The 25,802-nt window shown below is 36.4% G+C and overlaps 1 protein-coding gene across 4 annotated transcripts in view; it reads right to left on the reverse strand.

Annotated features, from left to right (window-relative positions):
• LOC150094096 (HEAT repeat-containing protein 6) overlaps positions 1–25,802 on the reverse strand; it is a 446,924-nt gene that overhangs the window by 46,499 nt on the left and 374,623 nt on the right. For all 4 annotated transcript variants that reach the window (XM_090412214.1, XM_090412213.1, XM_090412212.1 and 1 more), the window contains one exon: positions 17,811–17,968. In XM_090412214.1, the coding sequence (XP_090268340.1) occupies positions 17,811–17,968 (158 nt within the window). The remainder of the gene's footprint in view (positions 1–17,810; positions 17,969–25,802) is intronic.

The raw sequence follows: 25,802 nt of genomic DNA on the forward strand, positions 1-25,802 counted from the left end.
CAGCCCACTTGGACATAATATATATAACTCAGTGGCACACTAATCCCCCCCCCCCACACACACACACTCCATCCTTTAACGATAGGTCATATTTTAGCTCTGGAAGTGAGCTTTCATATGCAACCCATAAGGGCCAAATCATGGATTAGTTGGTGCAACATACACAGCCTTAATATTTTTCATATGAAAATTACGATAGAATTTCTTGGTGTGCTTTTCTCAGCCTACCATGGCGACTCAGCAATTGATTTTATATACACTCGCATGTTGAATTATATAGCATATGGCAAAATACATGTTATGTATATATTATTATATTGAAATTAAGCAAATTATGTAAAAGAACTTTTTAAATTAATATGACATTTAATATACCATTTTTTATGTTACTCCCACCCATGAAAGGTTATTTGCAAATCTATAGTACATTTTGTACTATGGGTGGGCTAAGGAGTTTTTTTTCCTTCTATTTTTATCAATTTTATATATATATTTTTATTTTTAATTTATTTTTTACATAGTCCAGAAATGCTGTCCTAGAGACCAAACAAAACTTTTTCAAGCCACTTCAATTCTCCAATAAGCAGGGGGGGGGGGGGCGGATCTCACACCTAAAGACAATCACAAATATCCATACCCACAGTAGGATTTGAATTCATGGCCTGTTGGTTGTAGAGTGGGTATGCTAACCACTTGGCCAACCTGTCCAACAATATTCTAAACTGTATCTAAAAATTTACATAGCAGCAGGATTTGAACCCATTGCCTGTTGGTTGTAGGTGGGTATGTTAACCACTTGGCCAACCTGTCCAACAATATTCTAAACTGTATCTAAAAATTTAAAAACCAAGATAGAAAAAAAATTTACTAATAAAATTCTCTTGCAGCCCTCTAGTGGGCCATAGACCACACTTTGAGAAACACTACTCTAGGCAAATTTGAGGTGAAGGCTGGATGTGTGTTGACTAAATCCTAGAAATTTTAATGATATCATTCTTTTTTAGATGTGGTTTTATGTAAGTCTCATATGCCTCCTTAAATTTTCTTTCAAACACATTATTGTTGAGTGTAAGAGTTTTGAAAAGACAATCGATATACTCATGAGCAATAAGTGTTGGCAAAATGGTGATTATCATGGTAAAGAGGACTGAATCAGATTAAGAGGCTAAAGGAAACTCTAAGTTTTTTTGCTGTGCAGCAAGTAATAGGGAAAATGATAATAAATTTAGTTTAATCCTTTATCCCAGTGATAGCAAACAAAGTTTGCACCTGAAAATATCTTCAGGACTGAATATAGTGTTGTACTATCTTACCCTGGTAAGTAGTACAACACCAAGGCAACTCGTAGCAAATGTGGAGCAAGCTACCAACACTCCTATCCCAGTATCTCCCGTAATGCAAAACACATCTCCTTGTGGATTATTATTTTGTGAGTTCAACGTATCTCATCATTGGCCTGTGGAGCAAGATAGGCTGAGATTCAGCAGATAGTAGGAGAGGAAATAAAGATAGTGTTTAGTAGTAGAGTAGATGAAAGAGGCCTCAGCTGACCTGTTTTAGCTGTTGACCCCCCAGGGGTGCTTCTAAAACGGTCATTGATTTTTCACTTTTGAAAAGGAAAAATCCTGAAAAGGAAAAAAAAAAGGAGAGACTAAGCAAATTTAACAAGTGTAAATATATCTAAAGACTATGTGGAAGACAATTCTATAGAGGAATGAGTTTGCTGAGCAAACCCAGAACAGTATAACCAGGAAAAGAAGGGAGATGATCTAGCCCGGAAGACCCCGCGCTGAAAAGGGCTTTGGACCACCTCGATGTTGGCCTTCGCAGTCTGGGTTTGTTCAGGTCAACCCCAACCTGGGGACAGAAAAACTTTCAACTGCGAAAGGACTAGGCATACCTGTGGGTTAAACGCTGATCAGGAAGGAAGATCGAGATAGCGTCAACACCTACAACTTGAAGGTGTTATAGGTGCAGATACAACCGGATTCCTCCCTGTATGATCTGGCAGATGGTTGGTGGGTTGCACCATCTCCTCAGGAACTGCTCTTCACCCCGTAAGTACCTTTCCTGCTCCAGGAAGCGGTGGAGGTAGGCTGAGAGACAGTTCCTAACATGGAGATAGATGCAATCCTCCTCGTTAAGAAGGTGTTTTTTTTCGTGATTTTCCAAATGTGATGTTTAATCACGTTTATTAGGAAAATCAAGTGTTTCTTGTTTTTGGTTACTCTGGGAGGAAACTGTAGCAAGACTACTTCGGCGAATGTGAGCGCTGGGATCGCAAGCACCTCAGCCCAGTCTGTGCCAAACACGCTGTACTGGCGAGCAGTGAAAGAAGAAGTGCCCTACAGTTTCTACCACGCCGCAGACGTCGCAGAAGGGGTTACACGGTCACGAGCTGTAGGCTGATTTTACCAGTTTCACCGGGAGTCTGCCGTAGGTGATTCTCCAGGCTAAGTCCTGGTGAAATGGTTGTCCCCAGCTGTTTTTTATGTTGGTGAACAGCACCTCTTCATTTGTGCCCAGATCGGGCTTTTCCCAGTCAAAGTTGTCAAAAATTTTCCAGTACAGCTTGTTTGGGCTGAGCTGAAGTACTCGAACTCCATCCATTGCCATTTTTTTGAAAAGTTTGCATATTGTGTAGTACCACTCTGGCACCGTCTCCGCACATGGTCTGGCGTGGCCAGTGGTCCCGAAGTAGGGTAGGAAAAATCCTAAGAAGTATTTAATCAGATTGCCGGAAGGGTGATTTCATGCCAGTGCTTTCTGTATGGTCTGAGCAGTGTTGGTTAGGTGGCAGTATATGAGGATTGGCAGGGCAAATCCCCCTTGTGTGCGAGGAAGATGGAGAAAGGCCCTGTGCACCTTGTGTTTCCTGTTGTTCCAGAAAAAAATAGTGATATGTTTGTGAATGGTGTTGTCTTGTGTGTTTATGATGTTTGTGAGGGGTTAATGGTGTGCAGTAACATCGGTTTTAGGACTGTTTTGATAACTGTTGCTCTACCTTCGAATGATAGGTAGTTGGGATTAAAGGGTTTGAGTTTCTCGTGACATATTTCTATTAAGTTTTGTGTTTGCAACACTGAGATTGCTAGGAAGGGAATTCCTAGTATTGTTAATGGACCGGTTGTGGGTTTCAGACCATACGGAAGACTGGCAGGGCCGAATTTCCCATAAATTTTGATTCTTGTTTTTTCTGGGTTGGTGTGAAGACCACTGAGCACGCTGAACTCTCGCAATATGCCGAAGAAGATGTAAATCGAGTCGGAATCCCGAAGGATTCCGACAATGTCATCGGCATATACGACAGTTTTGCTCTGTTTGGAGCCTAAGGGCAGCGGTATTCCTCTTACTGCGCGCGTCTCATCGATTTTTTTTAGAAGCGGCTCTAGTACTAAAGAGAAAAGAAGGGGGCAACCTTGCCGAACCCCTCTGCGTATGGGAATGGGTTCTGAAAGAAACCCATTAATCGCAATGTGCATTGTTGTTTTACCGTACATGCTTCCCTTATGCAGGCCGCCACTCCGACTTTCTCTAGGATATAGTGCAGGAAGTTGTGCTTTGCACTATCGAACGCTTTATCTAAGTCTACTGATACGAGTGCAAGTGGGAATTCCTTGTTCGTCACAAGGCGAAGAAGGTCTCTTATCAGGAAGAGGTTGAACTCCATCGATCTGCCCGGAACTCCGTATACATGAGTGCTGGTTAGCACATTCCCAATGCCCAACTTCAGACGGTTACACATCTCCTTGTGGATATGTATACTGTTATGCATTAAGGGATTGGCCACTATCCAGACTAGTTTCGACCTTTATTGAGAGCTCTTCAGTGGGAGCCAGGCCCAGAGTTGGAGATACCAGGCAGAAGCAGTAGCAAGGTCATCTTTACCTATAGGAGTTGCCAAAAGGTTTGCCACCTTTTTTTTTTTTAATTACTCTTGATTTAGAGAAAGATATTGAAAGTTTATTTTTCACTAGGTTAGACTATAATAAATTTAGTTTAATCCTTTATCCCAGTGATAGCAAACAAAGTTTGAACCTGAAAATATCTTCAGGACTGAATATAGTGTTGTACTATCTTACCCTGGTAAGTAGTACAACACCAAGGCAACTCGTAGCAAAGGTGGAGCAAGCTACCAACACTCCCATCCCAGTATCTCTCCCATAATGCAAAACACATCTCCTTGTGGATATGTATACTGTTATGCATTAAGGAACTGGCCACTACCCAGACTAGTTTCGACCTTTATTGAGGTCTCTTCAGTGGGAGCCAGGCCCATAGTTGGTAGCTTGCTCCACCTTTGCTATGAGTTGCCTTGGTGTTGTACTACTTACCAGGGTAAGATAGTACAACACTATATTCAGTCCTGAAGATATTTTCAGGCGCAAACTTTGTTTGCTATCACTGGGATAAAGGATTAGTCCTGAAGATATTTTCAGGCACAAACTTTGTTTGCTATCACTGGGATAAAGGATTAAACTAAATTTATTATAGTCTAACCTAGTGAAAAATAAACTTTCAACATCTTTCTCTAAATCCAGAGTAATTTAAAAAAAAAAGGTGGCAAACCTTTTGGCAACTCTTATAGGTAAAGATGACCTTGCCACTGCTTCTGCCTGGTATCTCCAACTCTGGGCCTGGCTCTCCCACTGAAGAGACCTCAATAAAGGTTGAAACTAGTCTGGGTAGTGGCCAATCCCTTAATGCATTACAGTATACATATCTACAAGGAGATGTGTTTTGCATTATGGGAGATACTGGGATAGTAGTGTTGGTATCTTGCTCCACCTTTGCTACGAGTTGCCTTGGTATTGTACTACTTACCAGGGTAAGATAGTACAACAATGTATTCAGTCCTGAAGATATTTTCAGGCACAAACTTTGTTTGCTATCACTGGGATAAAGGATTAAACTAAATTTATTATAGTCTAACCTAGTGAAAAATAAACTTTCAACAGAGAAAATGATTATAGAAGGATAACTTTCATCACTGTTAATGGTAGGAAAGTAACAGAAGCAGAAGAAATAATTGAGTTATTAAGTGATCACTTAATAATTGACGGACAAGATTACTACATTATCCAGGGGAGATAATGTAGTTGCCGATTTGACAGAGATTGATGTGTTCAACATATTGAGAAATATCAATGTGAATACAGCAATGTATTCACATTGATATTTGACATGGCTCAATGTAATTGGATGTCACATTGAGCCATGTGTTACAAGAAGGTACAAGAGAATGATCAGTGCCTTTAAGCTGTTTACTTTAAGTCTCAGATCTGACAAGCTTCTGATGGAGTGGAAAGAGAGAGTTCCATTACATAAAGCAGGCTCCAAGATGACTAGCAAATTACAGACCAATTATTATCTCAAGGAGTAGTGGTTAAGATACTGAAAAAGTTGGCTAAAGGTGGTAGACAGGAATATGATACTCTATAGTGGGCAGCATGAGTTTGTGAAATATAGGTTCTGCTTTAGTAATTTATGATATACAGCCATACCCCGACTTATGCAAATCTGGAGTTACGTGGTTCTTATATGTACGTATTCCCGTCCCACTTCATGCCTCACCACTAGTCGTATCTTTCCGGCGCCAGCTGCATTTGCCAGTGTCGCACATGCTGTGAACAAGCACTGACGTGTTTTGCACGGTCTCCATTCATACACGATTTTTATAGTCTACAAACCTTGCGATTGTTTAATGTTATGTTCTTGATAAAAATTTTATCACATAAAAAATAATAATGTCGTCCAAAAAGAAGCAAGTCCAATTCTTCTACAGCTAGCAAGAAAAGAAAAACATTGAGTTTGGAAGCAAAACTCAACATCATTAAGGATTTTGAAGGCGGAATGAAAATTTGTGAGCTAGCAAAGAAGTTCGATCTACAGGAATCCACAGTAAGAACAATCATAAAAGAAAGGTTTACAGATTTTGGAGGACATAGATTCTAACGAGGATATAATAACCTGCTTGTATCTGCTCATCAGGGTACGCTTCAGTAGCCAAGTAATCCAATAAGCTGCTTTAGCCACTTTGCAATATCCACAAACACTCCCAAATCCCTGGTTTCAGCAATTTCCTGGAGTACAGTTCCATCAATGTTGTACGCAGCTGGCAATCTTTTCAACCCAAAATGCATAACCTTACACTTTGTTACATTAAACTGACATCCATTTTCCTTTTCCTAGACTACCACTCTATCCAAATCATCCCGCAAAATTTTAACATTATCTGTATTAACTATTGCTCTGCATAATTTTGCATCATCAGCAAACAACTTAACAGTGCCTCTCAGATACTTTCCTATATCATTAATAAATAAATTAAATAGCAGTAGTCCAAAAACAGAGCCCTACAGCATGCCACTAATCACAGGCCTTCTACTGGACTCTACACCTGAATAAACTACTCTCTGATATCTCTGTCAACTACCCTCTTATCCACTTCACCAACTTTATATCCATCCTGTAATTTTGTGTGTCATCTGTGCCTTTGTAACATATATGATACTTATTTTCTTTAAGTTTTGATTGTATACTTTGTTCGAAATATATACTTATTTATCTTGTTTATCTCAACTCACTTAACTTATTATACCTAACAGTCATGACTCCATTGATCTTAATCTGTTGCTTGATTTAGTCTACTACAGTTAATCCTTTCTTTCAATTAGACGCCCCCTTTTCTCAATGTCGTAACTATGCTTAATCACATGCACGAAATTCTAAAACATAGGATTTGCCTCTGGCTGGAGTCAATTCCTTTGTCTAAACAGTAAACGTTTTTCTATATTGATTTCTGAAAAATGTATTTAATTATTACGACTACGCCATCAGAAATCGCAGATAAGACTTAAATATCCTTCCATTAGAAAAAACACTCAGCAAAACATGGAAAAATATCTCACACTTATCACTATGTCAAGCAACGCAATACTCTATTTATCTCCCTAGGTCACACAGATTCGATCTTTTTATGAGAAGTGCATTGGTATATAAGAATCAGGCAAGCTATTTGACAAACAATACAATTTATTCATGCTATTTAGAGTACAATAAAGTTAACACTAAGCACACAATCTTTTTCCTGACTCTATACTTCTCAGCAATATTAACTTAGGTCTTAAATTATCCAATCTAGTTCAACAATTCTCAATTAAGTAAACAGGCTAAGGTAATATGTGTGTCTATACTTAAGTCATACAACGTATGTGTAGGTCTGTTATGTTACAATAAATAACATTACGCACATTAACTTTCCCTTTGTAACAACGCTATCTTATCTCACACAACTAAGCAAGTTATTTCTCAATGGTTAGCTAATTGCCTTCAGTCCTGAAGTAATACTAACAAAAAAAACAGCTAGAGCAATCTCTGCCACAATTTCTGCTTCTAGTTAAATCACATATAAATAGACCTTACTTGGTATTTAGTCATCTAATCCACATCAGTAGATCCTTGAGATCGTTATCATCTTCTTCTTTCCGATATTGCTTACACACACGGGCACCGTTTTCCGATATCGACGAGGGCACTTCCACAGGCAGAGATCATCAGGAACCTTGGCAGCTGGAAATCCGGAACTTACTTTCTACACTGCATGAACGACTCATCTAGCATCATCGGGCGTCTGTTGGCTGGAACAGCCCTGACCTAGAATCGGCAGGACATACTCGAACTGGGAGCCGGAACAGAAACTGGGTGAAAACGAACTTATCCAGTGACGACCATCGAAAAGACCTCTCCTCCTAAACAGTCTTCTAGCTAACTTGACTCACCTTCTCCGAAACGAACCCTCTTCATGACGACTGACCTTCCTCGAAAAAAACTTCTTGTGTTCATCTCTTTCGATGTCTCCCCCTTTTATGCTGCTCAATCGACCTTGGGTCTTGCTACTTTTTTATTCCCCTGGGTATTCATAGAGGTCTTTTCCCCCACCTTTTAGGTTGCTGCGTTAAGGCGGGAAACCCTGTACATTCTTGACCTTTGTGTGTGTGATGGCCTTAGGTCTTATTCATAATCCCATCTGGGATATTTTTTTTTTCTTAACAAGCTATTGTTACAATTCATTCAGACATTTTTTCTCTGTCCTTTGTTGTTGTACAGCAAGTCATTAGTTAAATATTAACCAAAATTACAAGTATGTTAAATTAATTTGAATTCCTAAGTAAAATCGGTATAGGAAGAATCTAATCTAAAATTCTGTCTATACAAGATTTTACAATCCGTGTGCTGAAATTTATTCATTAGAATTCATGCAGTATCCTGTCAAAAGTCCAGCAGTATCACTGTAAACACATTAACATTATCCAACTCAGCTGTCACTGTATTATAAAATGTGAGCAAGTTACTGAGGCACAACCTACCTTTTGTTAAGCTACTGTATTTTCTGGTGTATAAGACGCACTTTTTTACCTTAAAAATTCATCTTAAAAATGGGGTGCGTCTTATATAATGAAGGTAAAGATTGTTTCCCCTTTTCAAAGTCATACGCACTCCCTTTTATGTTCCAAGATCTTTGTAGGCAGTTAATGGTGCAATCAAATTGATGCGTGACCTTCACATGACTTCTAGCACGTCATCGGCTAAGAACGGGGAGTCCCTATTCAAGTTTCATAATATCTTATCCGAGTAATCAGTTACCGAAGTTTATCAGTATTGAGTTGACGTGTTGAGATATTTTGTGTTCAGTTTGATATTTCCCCGTAGATTTTAGTGATGGAAAAAAACAGGCGACATTCATATACTTTAAGTTACAAATTGCAGGTTGTAAAATATGCAGAAGAACACGGGAATAGGGAAGCTGAAAGACATTTTGGATCTCCGCTTACAGAAAAAATGATTAGAACTTGGCGTGGTCAGAAGAAGATTTTGTACAATTTGCGTAATGAAAAGCGCGCGGAACGTGGAAAAATTGTAAAGTGGCCAGAACTAGAGACCGAAGTTTTGAAATGGGTGCAAGAAAATCGGCAAAATGGCATTGCCATTTCAACAAAAATGATTCGTACACATAAAAAATTACCTATTATTTTATCCATTTTTTTAAAATCATACTTTAAAGTTTAGTTTTTTTTCCAGAAAATTGTATTAAATTTCTTGGGTGTGTCTTATACACCGGAAAATACAGTATGTTGCCACCCATATAGTAGTATCTCATTTTTGTCTATCCATTCCTGTATTTTACTCTTGACCAATTTCTCCAGTACCTTGACTACAACTCCCGAGATGCTGATCAGTCAGTAATTTGCTATTACTTGTCGTTATGATTAATTTTATGGCTAACTTTTCTTTGTTCGGGTTACTGGGAGATATTAATGCTATGCTATTCTAAATCCCCAAGAATTTACATGCTCCTCAAAATGAAAGAAAAATGAAATTAGCAGTGGCACTCAAGGAGTTGGTAGGTCCTTTTCCACATTAAAAATAGTCAACACTTTATTGGTTATTGATAAAAGCAGCAGAGCAATCAGAAATTCACCCAACTTAAACAATAATGTTAGTCTAAGGATATCAACAATGTATACAACAGCTCTACAGTTTTCACAGTACTCTGCACATTACAGTTCCAGTAATTCTAGATTTTCTCCCCCACAGAACACAATTCCAATCCCCTTGATAAACAGTCCTTTTGCCTAATATAATCGCCCATTACCTCCAGCTCCATTTTCCTCATAATCCTATCTTCTTTTAAAGTTACTAAGAGTGTCTCTTAATGAATCAGTAATCAACCATTAGGAAGGCTAAAAAATAAGACTTTAGATTTTCTACACTCATGGTAGTGAGGGAAGAGAAGGGTTTCAAATTCTCCTATAACTGATACTGATTACACCAGAATAAAACTATAAGACTAAAGTTGCATACTTTAAAATGCAGCCACCTGAAAAAAACATACCTCTCTCTGCTATAAGTGGATCACTGCAATCTATAAATAACAACTTTCTGTTTCAACATATCTTTAATCAAAGAATGAATGCAGACGAGCTCTTCATCTCTGCATACAAATTTCAGCAATAATTAATTATATTAGGATCATATCATCAAGATTCAGATACGTTTCATTTCAGTCATTACAAGCTGCAAGGAAGGGCTGGTTACAAGAAGATACTTTCATGTGCACTAAGGCCAGAAACATCAGGAATAAGGACAAGGAGTTTTTGCCATTGGTGAGACTAATGATTAATGAACAAATGTTGTAGGAATAGAATATAATGGATATTTTGAATTTTCAGAGAAGGAAAGCATGCAGCCAAAAATAGAACTTCAGGAATAGATGAATAAGTGTATGATACTCTCTGAGAGAATACTAACGGAAGGAGTAATTTATTCACTTTCTACAGTAAAGTGACAGTTGAGTTGGAAATGATTATGCAATGATATTTTTAGAGTTTGCAAAGGCATGTGACAGGATACTGAATGGAAATTATTATGTAAATTGGAACAAATGGAAATTGACACGAAGCTGGATAAAATGGATATAATCCAATAACAACCCTAAAAATAATTAATCACTCTCCTACAAATCAACCCAGACAAGAGGAAGCCCACAAGACACTTTAATATATGGTATACCATATATTAAAGGCATCTCTAAATGGTCAACACTTTGACTATATAGAGATGCCTTTAATAAATGTGTGGCAAAAATTATGAGAAAATATCAACTCACTGCTGCCTACAAACCCATCAACCAAATTCATAACTTGCTACCTTCTCCAAAAGACAAACTCTCTCCAATGATACTACCTGGCATACACCAAGTACCATGCTCGCGTAACTTGTCTTACTATGGACAAACAGAAGATCTATAAATAAACATATCTCTGAACATCAAGACCACATCCACCTTATCCAACCTCACAAATCTGGTCTTGCAAAACATGGAATCGAAAATGCTAATCACAGGATCCAATGGAAAAATGCCAAGCTACTACCTAGATCTACATATAAACATGAATGTTTATATAAAGAAAGTGCTGAAGCCTTACTTCATAGACCTAATCTTAATCGAAATGACTGTCTTGCCATGTCCTTGCAGAGAAAATTCATTGCGGGGAAAATTCATCACATGAAAATTTGGCATGTAGAAAATTAATTGCACGATTAATTTTTTGGGGGATAGAAGATTCAAGGAAGAGTAGTTCATATTTATATTTACTGTGGTGAAATAGAGTGGCCTTCTTCCAGTATATCCTGTGGCATGTGTCCAAGGCATGGTCAGCTAGTCCTGAGTGGTTGTAGAGGTGGAAGCAGATATAGTCCTGATGTTCACCATCCTGCCTCTTTGGCCATAGTCACTCCCTCCTCCCAACAGTATGGATTATTAAAACTCTATATAACAAGGATAAATTGAATCTTCTGACTTAAGAAACTTCCCCAAACCCCAACAAATCTGGGTGCATGACACTGCTCCAAATTTGGGAAACTCTCGTCCTCTGTACTTCAGCCTAATAATCGAGGACACTTTTTTACCCCACTAGGGGGGGGGGACATTGTTTAGGACTTTAGGCTCACTTTCGATTGCCATGCTTCAGCCTCATTACTCAGTGTAATGCTTGTGTGCACATATCATATGGTATTGTGTTCCCTGATGACAGCAATTTGACTTTGCTGAAATACTGGAAGAATTAAATTTATTTCACTTAATATTGGTCTACATTGTAATTTCCTTAAAAACTACAGCCTGATGTCTGTCTGTCAGTCAGTCACTCATATCTGCTACCAGCTTCATATCCATTTCCCTTTGCTGCAACTTTTGTAATAGTTTTCCATGCAGTATTCTGTCAGATGCCTTTGCAAAATTCAGCAGAATCATGGTGTAACTATTTCCCTTATCCAATATTATAAAATGCAAGTATATTGCTAATGCAAGATCCACTCTTTACAAAGTCATGCTGCCCACCATAGAGTATCACATTCCTATCCACTCACTGCTGCTTTTATCTTTCTTATATAGTGAAACCTATAGAGGATCCATAACTACAGAATAACATGTATGCCATGCCATGCCACTGGCCACAGTAAATAACTTTTTTTTTTATTATGCAAATATTTCATCTTATATATCATAAGGCATCATCAATACAATTACTGAACAATAGGAATTCAGTTCAAAAACCAGTAGCCCTTTTACCAACTTTTCCAATACTTGAACTATGATTCCTGAGATATTAATTAGTCTGTAATTTGCTACATAATAGAGCTATCTTAACCTCTTTCCACTCCCTTGGATCCTTGCCAGAACTGAGACTGAGTACCTTCATCAGAGGCACTGCCAATTCTCTTGCACATTTGCATAGTACTCGTGCCAACATGTCATCCAATCATACTATTTTTCAATATGCTGAACACCTTCTGTTCATCCACTACAATTCTGACATCAGTCTTTGTTACATCAGCAACTGCAAAAACTCTGCCTGGAAGGTACACCTTTGAAAAGTGATCACTTAGCAACTCAATTATTTCCTTTGCTTAGTCACCTTCCTTCCATCATCTTTCTATAATCATTCTTCCTCTTACTTGCTACATAATGAAAAAACTCTTGGATTCTCTTTTGTCCGCTTAGCTAATTTTCTCTCATATCTAATTTGACTTTTCTTCTTACACTTCATACCACTCATGAGTATGCTGATCACCTTTTCTTTATATTCTCACCACAATGTTTTTCTTTTATTTATATCTCCACTCACCCACTTAACCCCCCCCCCAACTTGGTTTATCCTTCTGATCATAGGCATGAAGTGTCATGGTCAGAAGAGAGAAACAGTATGTCATGGGCATACTGCTTCTCTCAAACAGTGTTGATGACTTTGTATGAACTGCTGATATTCTTTCTCCATAGTTTCACAAGCCATGGCACTGCTCCTAGGTTTGTCATAATTACCAGTTTTATAGTTCAACCCAAACTCTTTCTTGACAGAGAATCCACATGTTTAGCAACCTACCAGAACAAGACCGTATGATCACTCTCCCCAGCTGAAGGCAGAGTTATGAATACTTCTGATGCTATTACCAGATCCAGCACTCTCAATCCCCTGGTTCACTACATGACATAGTGTTCCAGGTAATTATCCCTATCAACTGTATAAATTCCTCTTTCACTTTGCTATGCCTCCCTCTAATCTATGTCCCCTTAGTTGAAGTCTCCCCATAATAATTACTCAGACTGCACTCATTCTAATCTGCTGATTCATGACATCAAAATTTTCTTGTAGATCCCCCTAGTCTATAGTAGCAACCAACCATATATTTTGTCCTACTGGCATCCATCTCACACCAGATTAGGCTCAGATGAACTATCTCCCCCAGACTTCAATCCTCTTTACCTTCTAATTTTGTTGGTTGAAGTTTTCGGCTGTCATCAATAATACCCCACCTCCTGTCCTATCTCCTCTATCCTCTGTGAAAATACAATACCCTTTACATTCTATCCCTGTAGTTGTATCATTTTCTGTCAACCAGGTCTAACTAATGCCTATAATTTTTGACCAAGTCAAGCTGACTAATGCTAAAAACTTGACTGATTTATTTCTGATACTTCTGGCATTTGTGTACATACATTTCAACATTACCTTGGATCCACAATTACCCTTGTGTGATGTCATTACCAACCCATTCAGATTTGAAACCTGTAAAACTGCATTCCGCATTGCATAATCATTTGTGTACATGCACAATCACACTTGTTTGTCTCAGGAGTGGTTGAACCCACAATTGATTGCATCACCCTCGAATACTTCTAGTTTCCCTGATTATGCACTTCAAACTTCTCACTGAACAATACTCTCTCAAAACATCTAACTCCAAAACCATTCAAATGCAGCCCATCAGGCATATACTAATCGTTTCATCCATCAGAACCACTCCATGCATCTATTATAAAGTGCACACTATTCTTCCTGTACAATCTTCTCACTGAATCATTAGTAATAATGGCCCTTCTCAATTCAGTCCTATCCTATCAAAGCAGCAGACTCACAGTCTTTACTTTCTCACTCTTCTTTTTTGTTTCTATTAGCAACTCTTTCATATCTTTTCTCACTGCATATTTCTCACCTTTCAAAGCATTCATGCCAGTCAAAACAATTAATTCTTTCACTTCTCCCCTCTACAAACTAACAGCTTTACTGCTTCACTAACATCCTTGATCTTTGAACCTGAGAAACATGCTTTTATCACTTTCTCATTAAGTACACCTCTTATCATCAAATCTCCACATATACCCTCTCCTTACTTCCATTTTTCACAATTTCATACTTTTCCCATTCACTTTTTCTTTCATTCTCCTGCCTAATATACCACACAACAATCATTTCTCCAGTCACTCTAGCTCATGTTTTGTTGTGCAAAGGATGCCACATAAGTACACTATTTTACTCCTTAATGTCACTACATCACCTTCAGCCACTTCTTTCATGTCCTCATTTATATTTTGTGCATTATCGTTAACTCTTCCACATTCTCTACAACATTTTCACTATATTGCATTGCACTGCTAGTATTAGTTACTTCATCCTACTGCTTTCCACACAACTTTCATTTCTTGCATTCTCACACAAAATATTTCTGACACACACTCTCTCCCCACTATCACTTGCATACCACAAACCATTCACTCTTGACAATGAGTATTGAACACACACACATCATACAAAATCCCTCATGCTAAACTCAGTAAACAAGGAAGCCTTAGTTGTCATTTTCCTTGTATGCATAGGTGCCATGAAAAATGCTTCCTGAATGATATTGCATATTAAAATTCGTGCACACACACACACACGACTCTACAGTCTAAAGTGAGAAAAATACTACCAAAAATATTTACTAAAATTACTAATATTCACTAAAATAAAAGACTTATCTGTACACTATATGCAGCACCACTACTGCTATGCACTATGCTCAAGTGCAAGCAATGCAGATCATGTGGAGAAGTGGAAGAATGAAGTAACTAATTTTAATGATGCAAAGCAAGATAGTGAAAGTGTTGTAGAAGATATAGTCCTGAGAAAGAAGAAAATATATAGAAAGTTCATAGTAGCAGGTAAGTCAGCATATGCTCTGAGAGAATATAGAAAAAAATGTGAGAAAGCTACACCATAAAAGCAGTAAAACAAAAGTCTTATAGGAAGATTTTGGTATGAATATTGAAGATAAATATCAGAAGGATGAAAATGTTCTGGGGACAATTGAATAAAGTTTAGAAATGAAGTAGAGTACTGCAAAATAAATCAGAGATGAGAAAGGTGAACACAAAAACTGAGGATAAAGACATTCTGGATACTGGGAATCTTTGAAAGAATGTTAAAAAAAACAAAATTGTAGAAAATATTCAGAGAAGAATATATATTAATATTTAAGGTTAAAAAAAAACAAAAAAAACATTGGAAACCAAAATGACCAGAATGTGGAGAGGCAGCTGGACTACTGATATTCAACCAGATATGGAGATATTAAAAGTTTTACAGTGGTGGCTGCACAGCATGATTTAGAAGGCCCAGTCAGAAGGTCTAATTCCAGACAATCGAGACAGATCTCTCAGAGCACCCACCTATAAAAAGGAAAATAAAACTGAATGTGAGAATTACAGACGAATTTATATATGCTGACTTGGTATTTATATTTAAATACCAAGTCAGTATTTAGAATTGAAGTCTGTACATGAAGATGATCCAGTGTAAAAACAGGATAAGGATGCCTGCAATCTCCACTACTATCATTTCTATGGATCATATTATGAAGGAAAGTTCATTAAACCTGATATCAAAATTGCAGCTTCTTATTGTAAATGATGGTATACTCTTAAATAAATCCTCTAGAGATCAAAAGGCTTTTCTTAACTAAACTGAATAACTGCTGTCATATTTGGCATGAGAATTAGCAATAAAAAGAACAACACTATAAAATAGGTAGGAACACATTGAAATATCAGCTGTAGGCAATGGAGAACCTATACAACAAGAAAATGTTTTAGCTATTAGTTGCAGTTTTTAGTGAAGATGGCATATTAAATATGGAAATCGACAAAATAATAAGCATAATAAAATTAGTTTAATCCTTTTTCCAAGTGTGAGCAAACAAAGTTTGCGCCTGAAAGTATCTTCAGGACTGGGGTAAGGTGGTACAACACCAGGATAACTCGTTGCAAATGGAGCAAGCTACCAACACTCCTATCTCAATATCTCCTATAATGCAAAACACATCTCCTTGCGGATATGTCCAATGTTATGCATTAAGGGAAGGGCCACAACCCAGTCTGGGTTGTGGCCCTTCCCTTAATTTTATATATTAAAGATATTATTGTCAAAGAAGATGAAATCATGGCTAGCTTTGACATAGTCTCCTTGTTCGCAAATGTTCCTACAGACGAAGTTCTGGTACTACTCAAGGATAAATTATCAAAAAAGATCTTTGCCTTACTTACTCATTGCATCAAGTCAGGATACTTTAAATTTCAGGATACCATCTATAAACAAAATCATGGTCTTACTATGGGTAATCCTTTATCCCATGTACTTGCCAACATTCATCTTTTGGAAGTTAAAGCTATCTCTTCCTATCCCTTAAAACCAAGAATTTGGAAACGATATGTTGACGATATTTTCCTAATTTGGAGTCATGGCCGTGAATCTCTCCTGAAATTCCTTTAACATCTAAATGGTCAACACCCAAATATTAAATTTACGGCTGAGTTTGAAGCTAACCTGTTCTTCAGAAAAACTAAAAATCTCGATCTACAGGAAACCTACCCACACCAACAGATATCTCCACAGTCAATCCCATCATTATCCTCCTCAAAGATTTGGAATAATTTCTACTTTGGGACATAGAGCTTGCTCTCTTCTTGATGACCCAATTGAACTTCATAAAGAAACCAATTTTCTTAGATCTACTTTTCGACTAAATGGATATTCTCAAAAGATTACTAAAAAATTCCTATTTAATACTCCTGGTTGCCATAAAGAGATGAATAATGTAAAATGCAATATCTCCATACCATACATAAGCTTTGTTTCTCCCAAATTAGCCAAGGTTCTTAAAAAATGCAACATCAGAACTTTATTTACTCCTCTTCCAAAAATCCGTTCTCTAGTAAGCCATCCAAAACCTAGTCATCATAATCATAAATATCCTGGTGTTTATCAGATCTGGTGTGACTGTGACATTCCTTACTTTGGCCAAACAGATAAGTCAATAGAGTTACACATTGAGGAACACAAGAGTGACATCAATTTACAAGAGAACGCGTGCCAGTGCTTTATCTAGCCATGTTTTGTTTTCAGCCAATTCTGATGAAGAAAACCATAGCCATACTATCCTTTGGGACAAATCTAACAACATTTTCCGTTGCCATGACGAATTGGAAAAGAAGATTATAGAATCTAAGGAAATCATCCTCAACATGAAAAACTGAAAGCTACACCCTTTCAGACCGGCATTCTGCTATGATCAAATACTGGTGCTCACGATGCTATACGCATGCGCACGCCTAACAATGCAGACAACTAGGGAACAGCTTTGAATACATTGACTTCAACGTTTTAACATTAAATATATACATTTACTTTATGTGATGTTTACAGTTTTTCCTCCATGTTTAGTAGTTATTTCTTTTATAATGTGCACCTGATGAAGGCTGTTAAAAAAGCTGAAACTAGTTGTGTAGGTATAATAAACTGTGTTTTCCATTTCTCTTGGTTTAAGTCATTCAATTCTTTTTAAAAATATGTATAACAACCAAGTAAATCGATCTTCATAAATATATATATATATATATCAGTGACTGTAAATCTATGGCTGAAAATTCTTACTTAGGCACTTTTCTGGTAGAAAAAATAACAAATTTCCTAGTGCTCTCATAGCATTAGCTTTAGTTCTATCACAGTCCTTAGAAGCTTTGACTGAAGCCATCCCAAGTGAATATAAAAATCTTGAAGGAACTTGATTATCAAAGTCAGGAATTTCTGTTCTGTTGAATAGTAAAATAGAGAAGTATTAGATTCAAAGTGCCTTTAAAATTTATGAATGCATAAAAATAAATTAATTTTGTTAAATGTGGATCATCATTTACTAAATTATTATTTTACATTATTGCATATGCCACTGAACATGGATTTAATGATGATTACTACTTATTTCTAAATAAATTATCAGCTTGGGAGAGAGCAGTTAAGAATATCTGCTATCTAATCAAAGGCAGTGGATTCATATATTTCACCACAGACAGGGATGTCTGTGAATGACTTGTAAGTGACAGATGAATTTCATTATCCAGTATGAGACTTCTTCCCTGCTCATCAGGCTTAAATGGTCAGAAGAAGAAGAAAAAAAAGCCTTATTTGGTCTTTAAACAGGTTTCCAGATTATCTAAACCTTATTCCACCCAAAGTACTAATACAAATATACTATAGACATGTAAATTTTGTCCATTAAAGGTCATTAAAGTGAGAAGATGCCCACTTTCTTTAGCATATTTACATGAAGGTATATAAATAGTTTTATATACTTAGGGTGATAAAGTTTCTTTAATAAAATAAAAACATGTACAAAACCACATATGGCAGGACTTTAGCAATTGCCCCTCCTACCACAATTACATCATCAAATACATATCCCATAGGATTAGTTCCTCATCTTCAGAAAATGAATTTTTTAAATAAATAAATAAAACTTTTTATCATTACAGCAAAAGGTTTTACCATATAATTATACATGTTCAAAATGCAAAAAACGAATATCAACATTGAAGGAAAGAATGCCAAAAGCAACCAGAAAAGCAACACATACAGAACAAATTGATGCTTCCCTGAAACAATGTCCCACCAGCACAAGCACACTGAAATGTCATTGCAATAATTTTTGACTAAGATTGACTCAAAGGACAGAAATCTGGATGTTTCAGAGAGAGAGATATAGAATACACTATTGCTTAATCTTTAGAGGTACCTGTGACATAATTAAAATTAATAACTTAACATGTATAAAACCAACAGTAATAACTTTAATGAATTAAAGGTACCAATATTTTGTACTGAAAGTAACAGTACATCATCAGTGTAGAACAGTTAAAGGAATGAAATACAAAGTACAGAACAGTCGGTGGATTACCAATTAAATTGTTGCCGCGTACCAGAAATTAATATTAATAAAATATTATTAAATGATTCTTAAAAACTAAATCATTGATGGTTGCATAAGATGAGAATCTCCCAAACTTTTGGGAGAGAGAGACAGTCATTTCGATTCAAATTCGACCAATGTAAAAGGGCTTCACAACTTTCTTTAAAAAGGCGTTCATATTTAAACCTGCATCTGTGGAGATGACAAGCTTTATCCCACTGGATATTTTAAGAATAATTTAATAATATTTTATTAATATTAATTTCTGGCACGCAGCAACAATTTAATTGGTAATCCACCGACTGTTCTGTACTTTGTATTCCATTCCTTTAACTGTTTGTTCTACACTGATGATGTACTGTTACTTTCAGTATGAAATATTTGTACCTTTAATTCATTAAAGTTATTACTGTTGGTTTTATACGTGTTAAGTTATTAATTTTAATTATTAACACTATTACTTGAAATTTTGTCAAAGCAACTAAAGTTATGAAAACAGTTATTACATGTGTTCTTCAGTTAGCTTCAGTTTACCTGTCTTCGCTGAATTACCTGCAGTGCTGAATATGATCTCAATGTGTACAGAAAGGCTTGGGTGTCATTCATTATTCATAATACTGCTTAATGGTATAAACAACATCAAGAGTTTATGTATAATAAATGTATTTAAAAAAATATATATTTATTAAACTCACTAACATTTTGCTGGTTTTCTATCCAGCATCATCAGAGTACAATGATAACTGTGACAGACACACCAGCACTAAACCATGTAATTGCAGAAGCAATTTAAATTGTAACTGACATGTAATCCTTAGATGGTGCCCTCTATGGGTCAGATAACTACAAAGTTAATGTAGAGAAGTCTAGCTATTAGGTCGTAAAATGATAGTCTCCCAGATTTTTGGTAAATTAATGCAACTTGTTGAGATGAAGAGAGTGCTTCACAGTTGATGCTCATTCTAAGAATAGCTTCTGAGACAACCTGTATAATTGTCTCAGAATACCTTCTGAGACAATCTGATTCTATGTGAAGGAGTATTCAGATCATGGTCTGCTAATCCCAACTTGCCATACACATGATCTCAAATGTCATTTAACATTCTCTGCTTTGAAGAACATAAAAATTACATTTGAGATCATCTATATGAGATGACCAGTCTGTCCAAAATATGCTACAAGGAACTGTATACACTCCAGGTTGTTCAAGAGGATGTAGCCGATCTTTAGGAGAATGTGTGAAAGTAGCTAGCTGAATGAAAGATTTGAAAGTAGTATAGAGATCATATTTGCAGAGAATTTTTGCTATTTTTTCTGATGTACCCTTAACATATGGGATGGAAATGGCTTTGTTGTAATTCTGTGTGTTCGATGTAGGAGGAATTGGGAGTGCATGTAACATTTTATCTATTTTATATGGGCTGTAGCCATTAGCTAAAACCTTGACCTTATTAAGCCCCCCCCCACACACACACATAATTGAATTATTCAGATTCACCATATATGCAGGTTATTTCCTATGGAAAGGAAAAAATATACAAATAGCTAGATGGACTGTTATAGGTCCCCCTTTAGCAGTCCCATTTTATTCCATTTTAAAAACCAAGCATTCAACACAACCATACTAAAATCAACAGTTTGGCTGTGCTATGTTGATGATGTGTTTGCTGTATGGCCTCATGATTCAGACACATTAGATAAGTTTTTGGTGCATATTAACAGCCAACATCCTAAAATAAACTTCTCCATAAAAAATGAAAGTAATAATAGTCTCCCCTTCTTAGATATACTGGTGACAGGACTTCCTAATAGCTCATTATCCTTCTCTATTTACAGAAAACCAACTCATACTGGAAGGTATTTACATAAACAATCACACCACCACCACCCTTCCCAATGGTATGGCATCCTCAAAACACTTACTCGCTGAGGCAGGGCTATTTGCCCTGGCTCAGCAAGTAAGTGTTTTTTTGCCAACCCTTGAAACTGAGCTCAGGGACCTTTGCAATGCCTTTTTAACCAATGGCTACAGCCCATATAAAATAGATAAAATATTACATGCACCCCTCATCCCTCCTACACTCAACACACAGGATCACAGCAAAACTATTCCCATCCCATATGTTAAGGGTACATCAGAAAAAAATAGTCAAAATTCTTTGCAAATATGGTCTCCATACTACTTTCAAACCTTTCATTCAGCTAGCTACTTTCATATGTTCTACTAAAGATTGACTACATCCTCTTGAACAACTTGGAGTGTATACATTTCCTTTTACCTGCAGTTTAACCTACTTTGGACAGACTGGTAGATCAGTTAACATCCTCTGTCTTGAAGAGCACAAAAATTACATTCAAGATCATCTGTATGGCAAGTCAAGATTAACAGCCCATGCTCTGGATACTCCTTCACATAGGATCAGATGGAGAAAAACATCTATATTACATAGAAGTTGTTATAAGTCTGAGGGGGTTATTCTTAGAATCGGCATCAACTATGAAGCATTCTCCCAGTTTCAACAAGTATGGTTACATTAATTTACCAAAGATCTGGGAGACATTCAGTTTAATGGAATTAATACAGCATTGAAAATAATTAAGTCTAATAGTTCCTAGATTTCATCTTTGCCGCAGAGACATTATCAGGGATGCAGTATTAAAACTGTAAAAACACACAAAACAACAAGTGGAAGAAGTTAGACTAGAAGCTTAAAGTCTTATAAGGGGCAGGGCATCCTGTATGGGTGCTGTTCGCAAGCCTAAGCTGTGGCATGGGAAGCCTAAGAAATAAAGTTTTCTAAACCTTGGGAAATTTAATACAACCATATTTATTTGGATTAGGCTGGTTTTTTAAATTTTCTGCTTATTCTAAAAAAAAATATTTTGAGTTTGCATTTACTGTAGTGAAGCATAGTAGTTTTTTTCCCATTTGTGCAAGGTATCCAAATGATAACTTGACCTGACCGACCATAGTTGTAGCAGTGGATATATTTCTCGTGTTCTCCAAAGACAGATCAAAATTTTACAGGTTGACCATAATATGATAAGGTGCAAGAACAAACTGGGAAAACACAAGAAATACATTTACTGCCACAACTATGGTCAGTCAGGTCAAGCTAACCTATCTTCTTCATGTAGCTTCCTCAATGCAAGGATGCAGCACTATGTCCTTGCAGTCCTCTCTTTGGCAGCTCTTCTTTTTGTTTCAGCATAGTCACATGATACTGTCCATGATCTTATATCATCAAACAATGGCCTTTTTTTTCACCTCTTAACCCTCTTCCCATAATCTTTCCTTCTAAAGCTGTTAGTGTCCTCTGTCCTGCTAATCCCCTCAATATATGCCCTGCCAGTCTCATCTTTCTCTGGATCATTTCCTGCAATAAAAATGTCTGTATTTTCATTTCATTCAAGCTAACCTTACCATGCATAAAATCAAATGGGGGAAAAAAAAACACTATGCTTCACTGCAACATATACAAACATGAAAGACTTTTGTTTTTTTTTAGAATCAGCAGCATATTAAAATAAAATAAAATAAAATAATAATAATAAAAAAAACGAATCTAAATAAATATGGTAATATTAACATTCCCAAGATTTGAAAACTTTAATTCTTTGGTCTCCTGTGCAACAGTACCCATAGAGGATGCCCCTTAAAGAACTTAGTCTTCTAATCTAACTTTTTGCACTTACTGTTGTGTGTGTTTTTACAAATTTAATATTGTATTCCTAATGATGATGTCCCTCTAACAGAGACGAAATATATACTATTAAACTTTTGTTTAATTATTTCTTTGAACTCTTTCATTCCATTAAACCTAATTATAAGTTTCAACGAAGCCTAAATACTCATAACTCCTAAACTTTAACTCTTTGTATACTACTATTGCAGCCAGGTATCTAGCTTCAGAGACCACCTATAGCAAATTACCATTAATATGATATTCTGAATGCAATGTCCTCCATCCAAAATGCCTAATTAAACCTAATTATACATTTCAACGAAGCCTAAATACTCATAACTCCTAAACTTTAACTCTTTGTCTACTACTAAACCTTACAAATGGCAACAACACTGAAATAATCTGTTCACTTCAATCTAACAAGATTCTGTATCAAGAAACGTCAAGTTTTATTTTATTTGTAATTAATAAAATAATCTGTTCAACACGTGTGTTTTTGAGTCCCTATATCTACAAATATGAATCTGTATCAGCTTTGCCTCTTTATCTTCCTTCCCAACTTAGCATCATCTTCATCAGCAAATAACTGGACATCACCTCTAAACCATCAGCACCTGGAAAACACAAGTTGAGCAACAAAAGAAATTGCAAGTAGAGAACCCAGTAATACATCACTGATCACTCTCCTTCTCTTAGACTTAGCACCTCTGTTACATAACTTTCTGATACTTGGCAGACAACAGACAACTTTCTTATTCCATATCGCAGATTTATTCTGCAAATACATCCTTTTGAGCACAACAGAATGCATAAAGCATATACAAGAGAGTCTTCAAACCAATTTTAACTAATTAATCTGAGAGATGGGTTAGAAGTAAAACGTTCATCAAAGACTAGAGACTACAGATATAACAGCTCCGAGAAAAATTTGGGGAGGAGAGGGTGAACAGATGACAGCAATGGCATTATCATATTAAAAAAGGAAGATAATTAGGATGGAATTTGACATTGTTAGCATGAATAGAGCTAATCTCAGATGGTATGTCACTTAAACAGAATGGGAGTGGAAAAGTTAGCCAGGTGACTCAGAAGAAGACCAAGATCTTTTTTATGGATGTTTTTTTACTTGGCTATGCCTACTAATTATATATTGGGTTTTATCCTTTATCCAAGTGTTAGCAAACAAAGTTTGCACCTGAAGTACTTTCAGGACCGGGGCAACTCATGGTAAAGGTGATATAAGTTCTCATCATTGGCCTTAGTATCTCCTGAATATGATATACTACAGACTAATTTGGAGGAAAAAACATTGACAGAAATAATGGTTTAATGTAAATTTTTCTTGTAGTATATTATAGTATCCTGTACATCCCTTGAGAGTAGATATGAATTTGATGATGTTCCTTTTCAGTTTGTATAAAAGCTCATATGTAGAATCCCATCAAATATTCAGATGATGTACTATTTTTCTTTACCTATGTTGAAAAACTTAGAGAAATTGCAGGTTGGACTGATTTTCAATTGCTAGTTTTAATTAGAAGCAAATTAGTAGGTAAAGCAAAAACATTTTTGCATTCTTCTCCAATACTTCGAGAGACTTTTGAGTATTCTAAATTTAAAGAAACTTTATTGTCTCAATTTTGTAAACTTAGAAGTGTAGGTCCTAACTTATGGAAATTGCAGAAAATTGTTCAAAAGGATAAAGAGACTGTTACTGATTTTCACAATCGGTTATTAACATTGGCCAACAGTTTGAATATTACTGGTGAAGATAAACCTCACTTAGATTGGGCTGTGTTCCAACAATTTAGACAAGGTGTCAGGCAAGAATTAAGAGAAACAGCCTACAAGAAGAAAATTTCTACTTTGGAAGAGTGTCTCAAAAGTGTTAAGGAAAAAGAACAAATATTAGGAGACCTTTATCCCTCAAACAATGCAAGTCTTGTGAATATTGTGAATAAGACTGATAGTTCATTCAACCAATCAGAAATAGAAAGGAGAAGTAAAGTTGAAAAAGGAAAAGCAAAGAATATTGGAGAAAACTCAAGTAATGTTAATTGTATAACTGAAAGTAAGGAACAATTTGACAAGAAACTGATGACAGAAGTGAAATCCCTAATTCACCAGGAGGTGAATAAGTTAAATCAACCAATAATGGATAGTCTTAATGAAGTTGTGAGACAGTTATCAGCTATTACTTTGAGATCTCAAGAAAATCAAGACCCCACTACAAATAAAATTAATGAGATGGTCAAACATGAATTTGAAAAACAAAGTCAACCTATTTTAAGTACTTTAGATAAAGTGATGCGAGGATTAAATGATGTCAGACAACAAATGTCTGCTATTCCTCAATCCAAGACAGAGATAAAGCAAGGAAATCCTGTTAAATGTTACAATTGCAACAAAGTTGGACATTAATAAATTTAGTTTAATCCTTTATCCAAGTGTGAGCAAACAAAGTTTGCGCCTGAAAGTATCTTCAGGACTGGGTTAAGGTGGTACACACCAGGGCAACTCGTTGCAAAGGTGGAGCAAGATACCAACACTCCTATCCTAGTATCTCCTATAATGCAAAACACATCTCCTTGCGGATATGTCTATTGTTATGCACGCCCCGCAAGGAGATGTGTTTTGCATTATAGGAGATACTAGGATAGGAGTGTTGGTAGCTTGCTCCACCTTTGCAACGAGTTGCCCTGGTGTGTACCACCTTAACCCAGTCCTGAAGATACTTTCAGGTGCAAACTTTGTTTGCTCACACTTGGATAAAGGATTAAACTAAATTTATTATACTCTAACCAAGTGGAAAATAAACTTTCAACATCTTTCTCTAAATCCAGAGTAACTTATTAAAAAAGGGTGGCACACCAATTGGCAATTCCTATAGGTGGAGATGACCTGCTAATGCTTCTGCCTGATATCTCGACTTGGGCCTGGCTCCCACTGAAGAGACCTCAATAAAGGTCGAAACCGGTCTGGGTAGTGGCCCTTCCC

Source organism: Typopeltis vanoorti, chromosome 22 (assembly GCF_054136105.1).
Source record: "Typopeltis vanoorti isolate ZY-2024b chromosome 22, IOZ_Tvanoo_1.0, whole genome shotgun sequence".
NCBI classification, from domain to species: domain Eukaryota; kingdom Metazoa; phylum Arthropoda; class Arachnida; order Uropygi; family Thelyphonidae; genus Typopeltis; species Typopeltis vanoorti.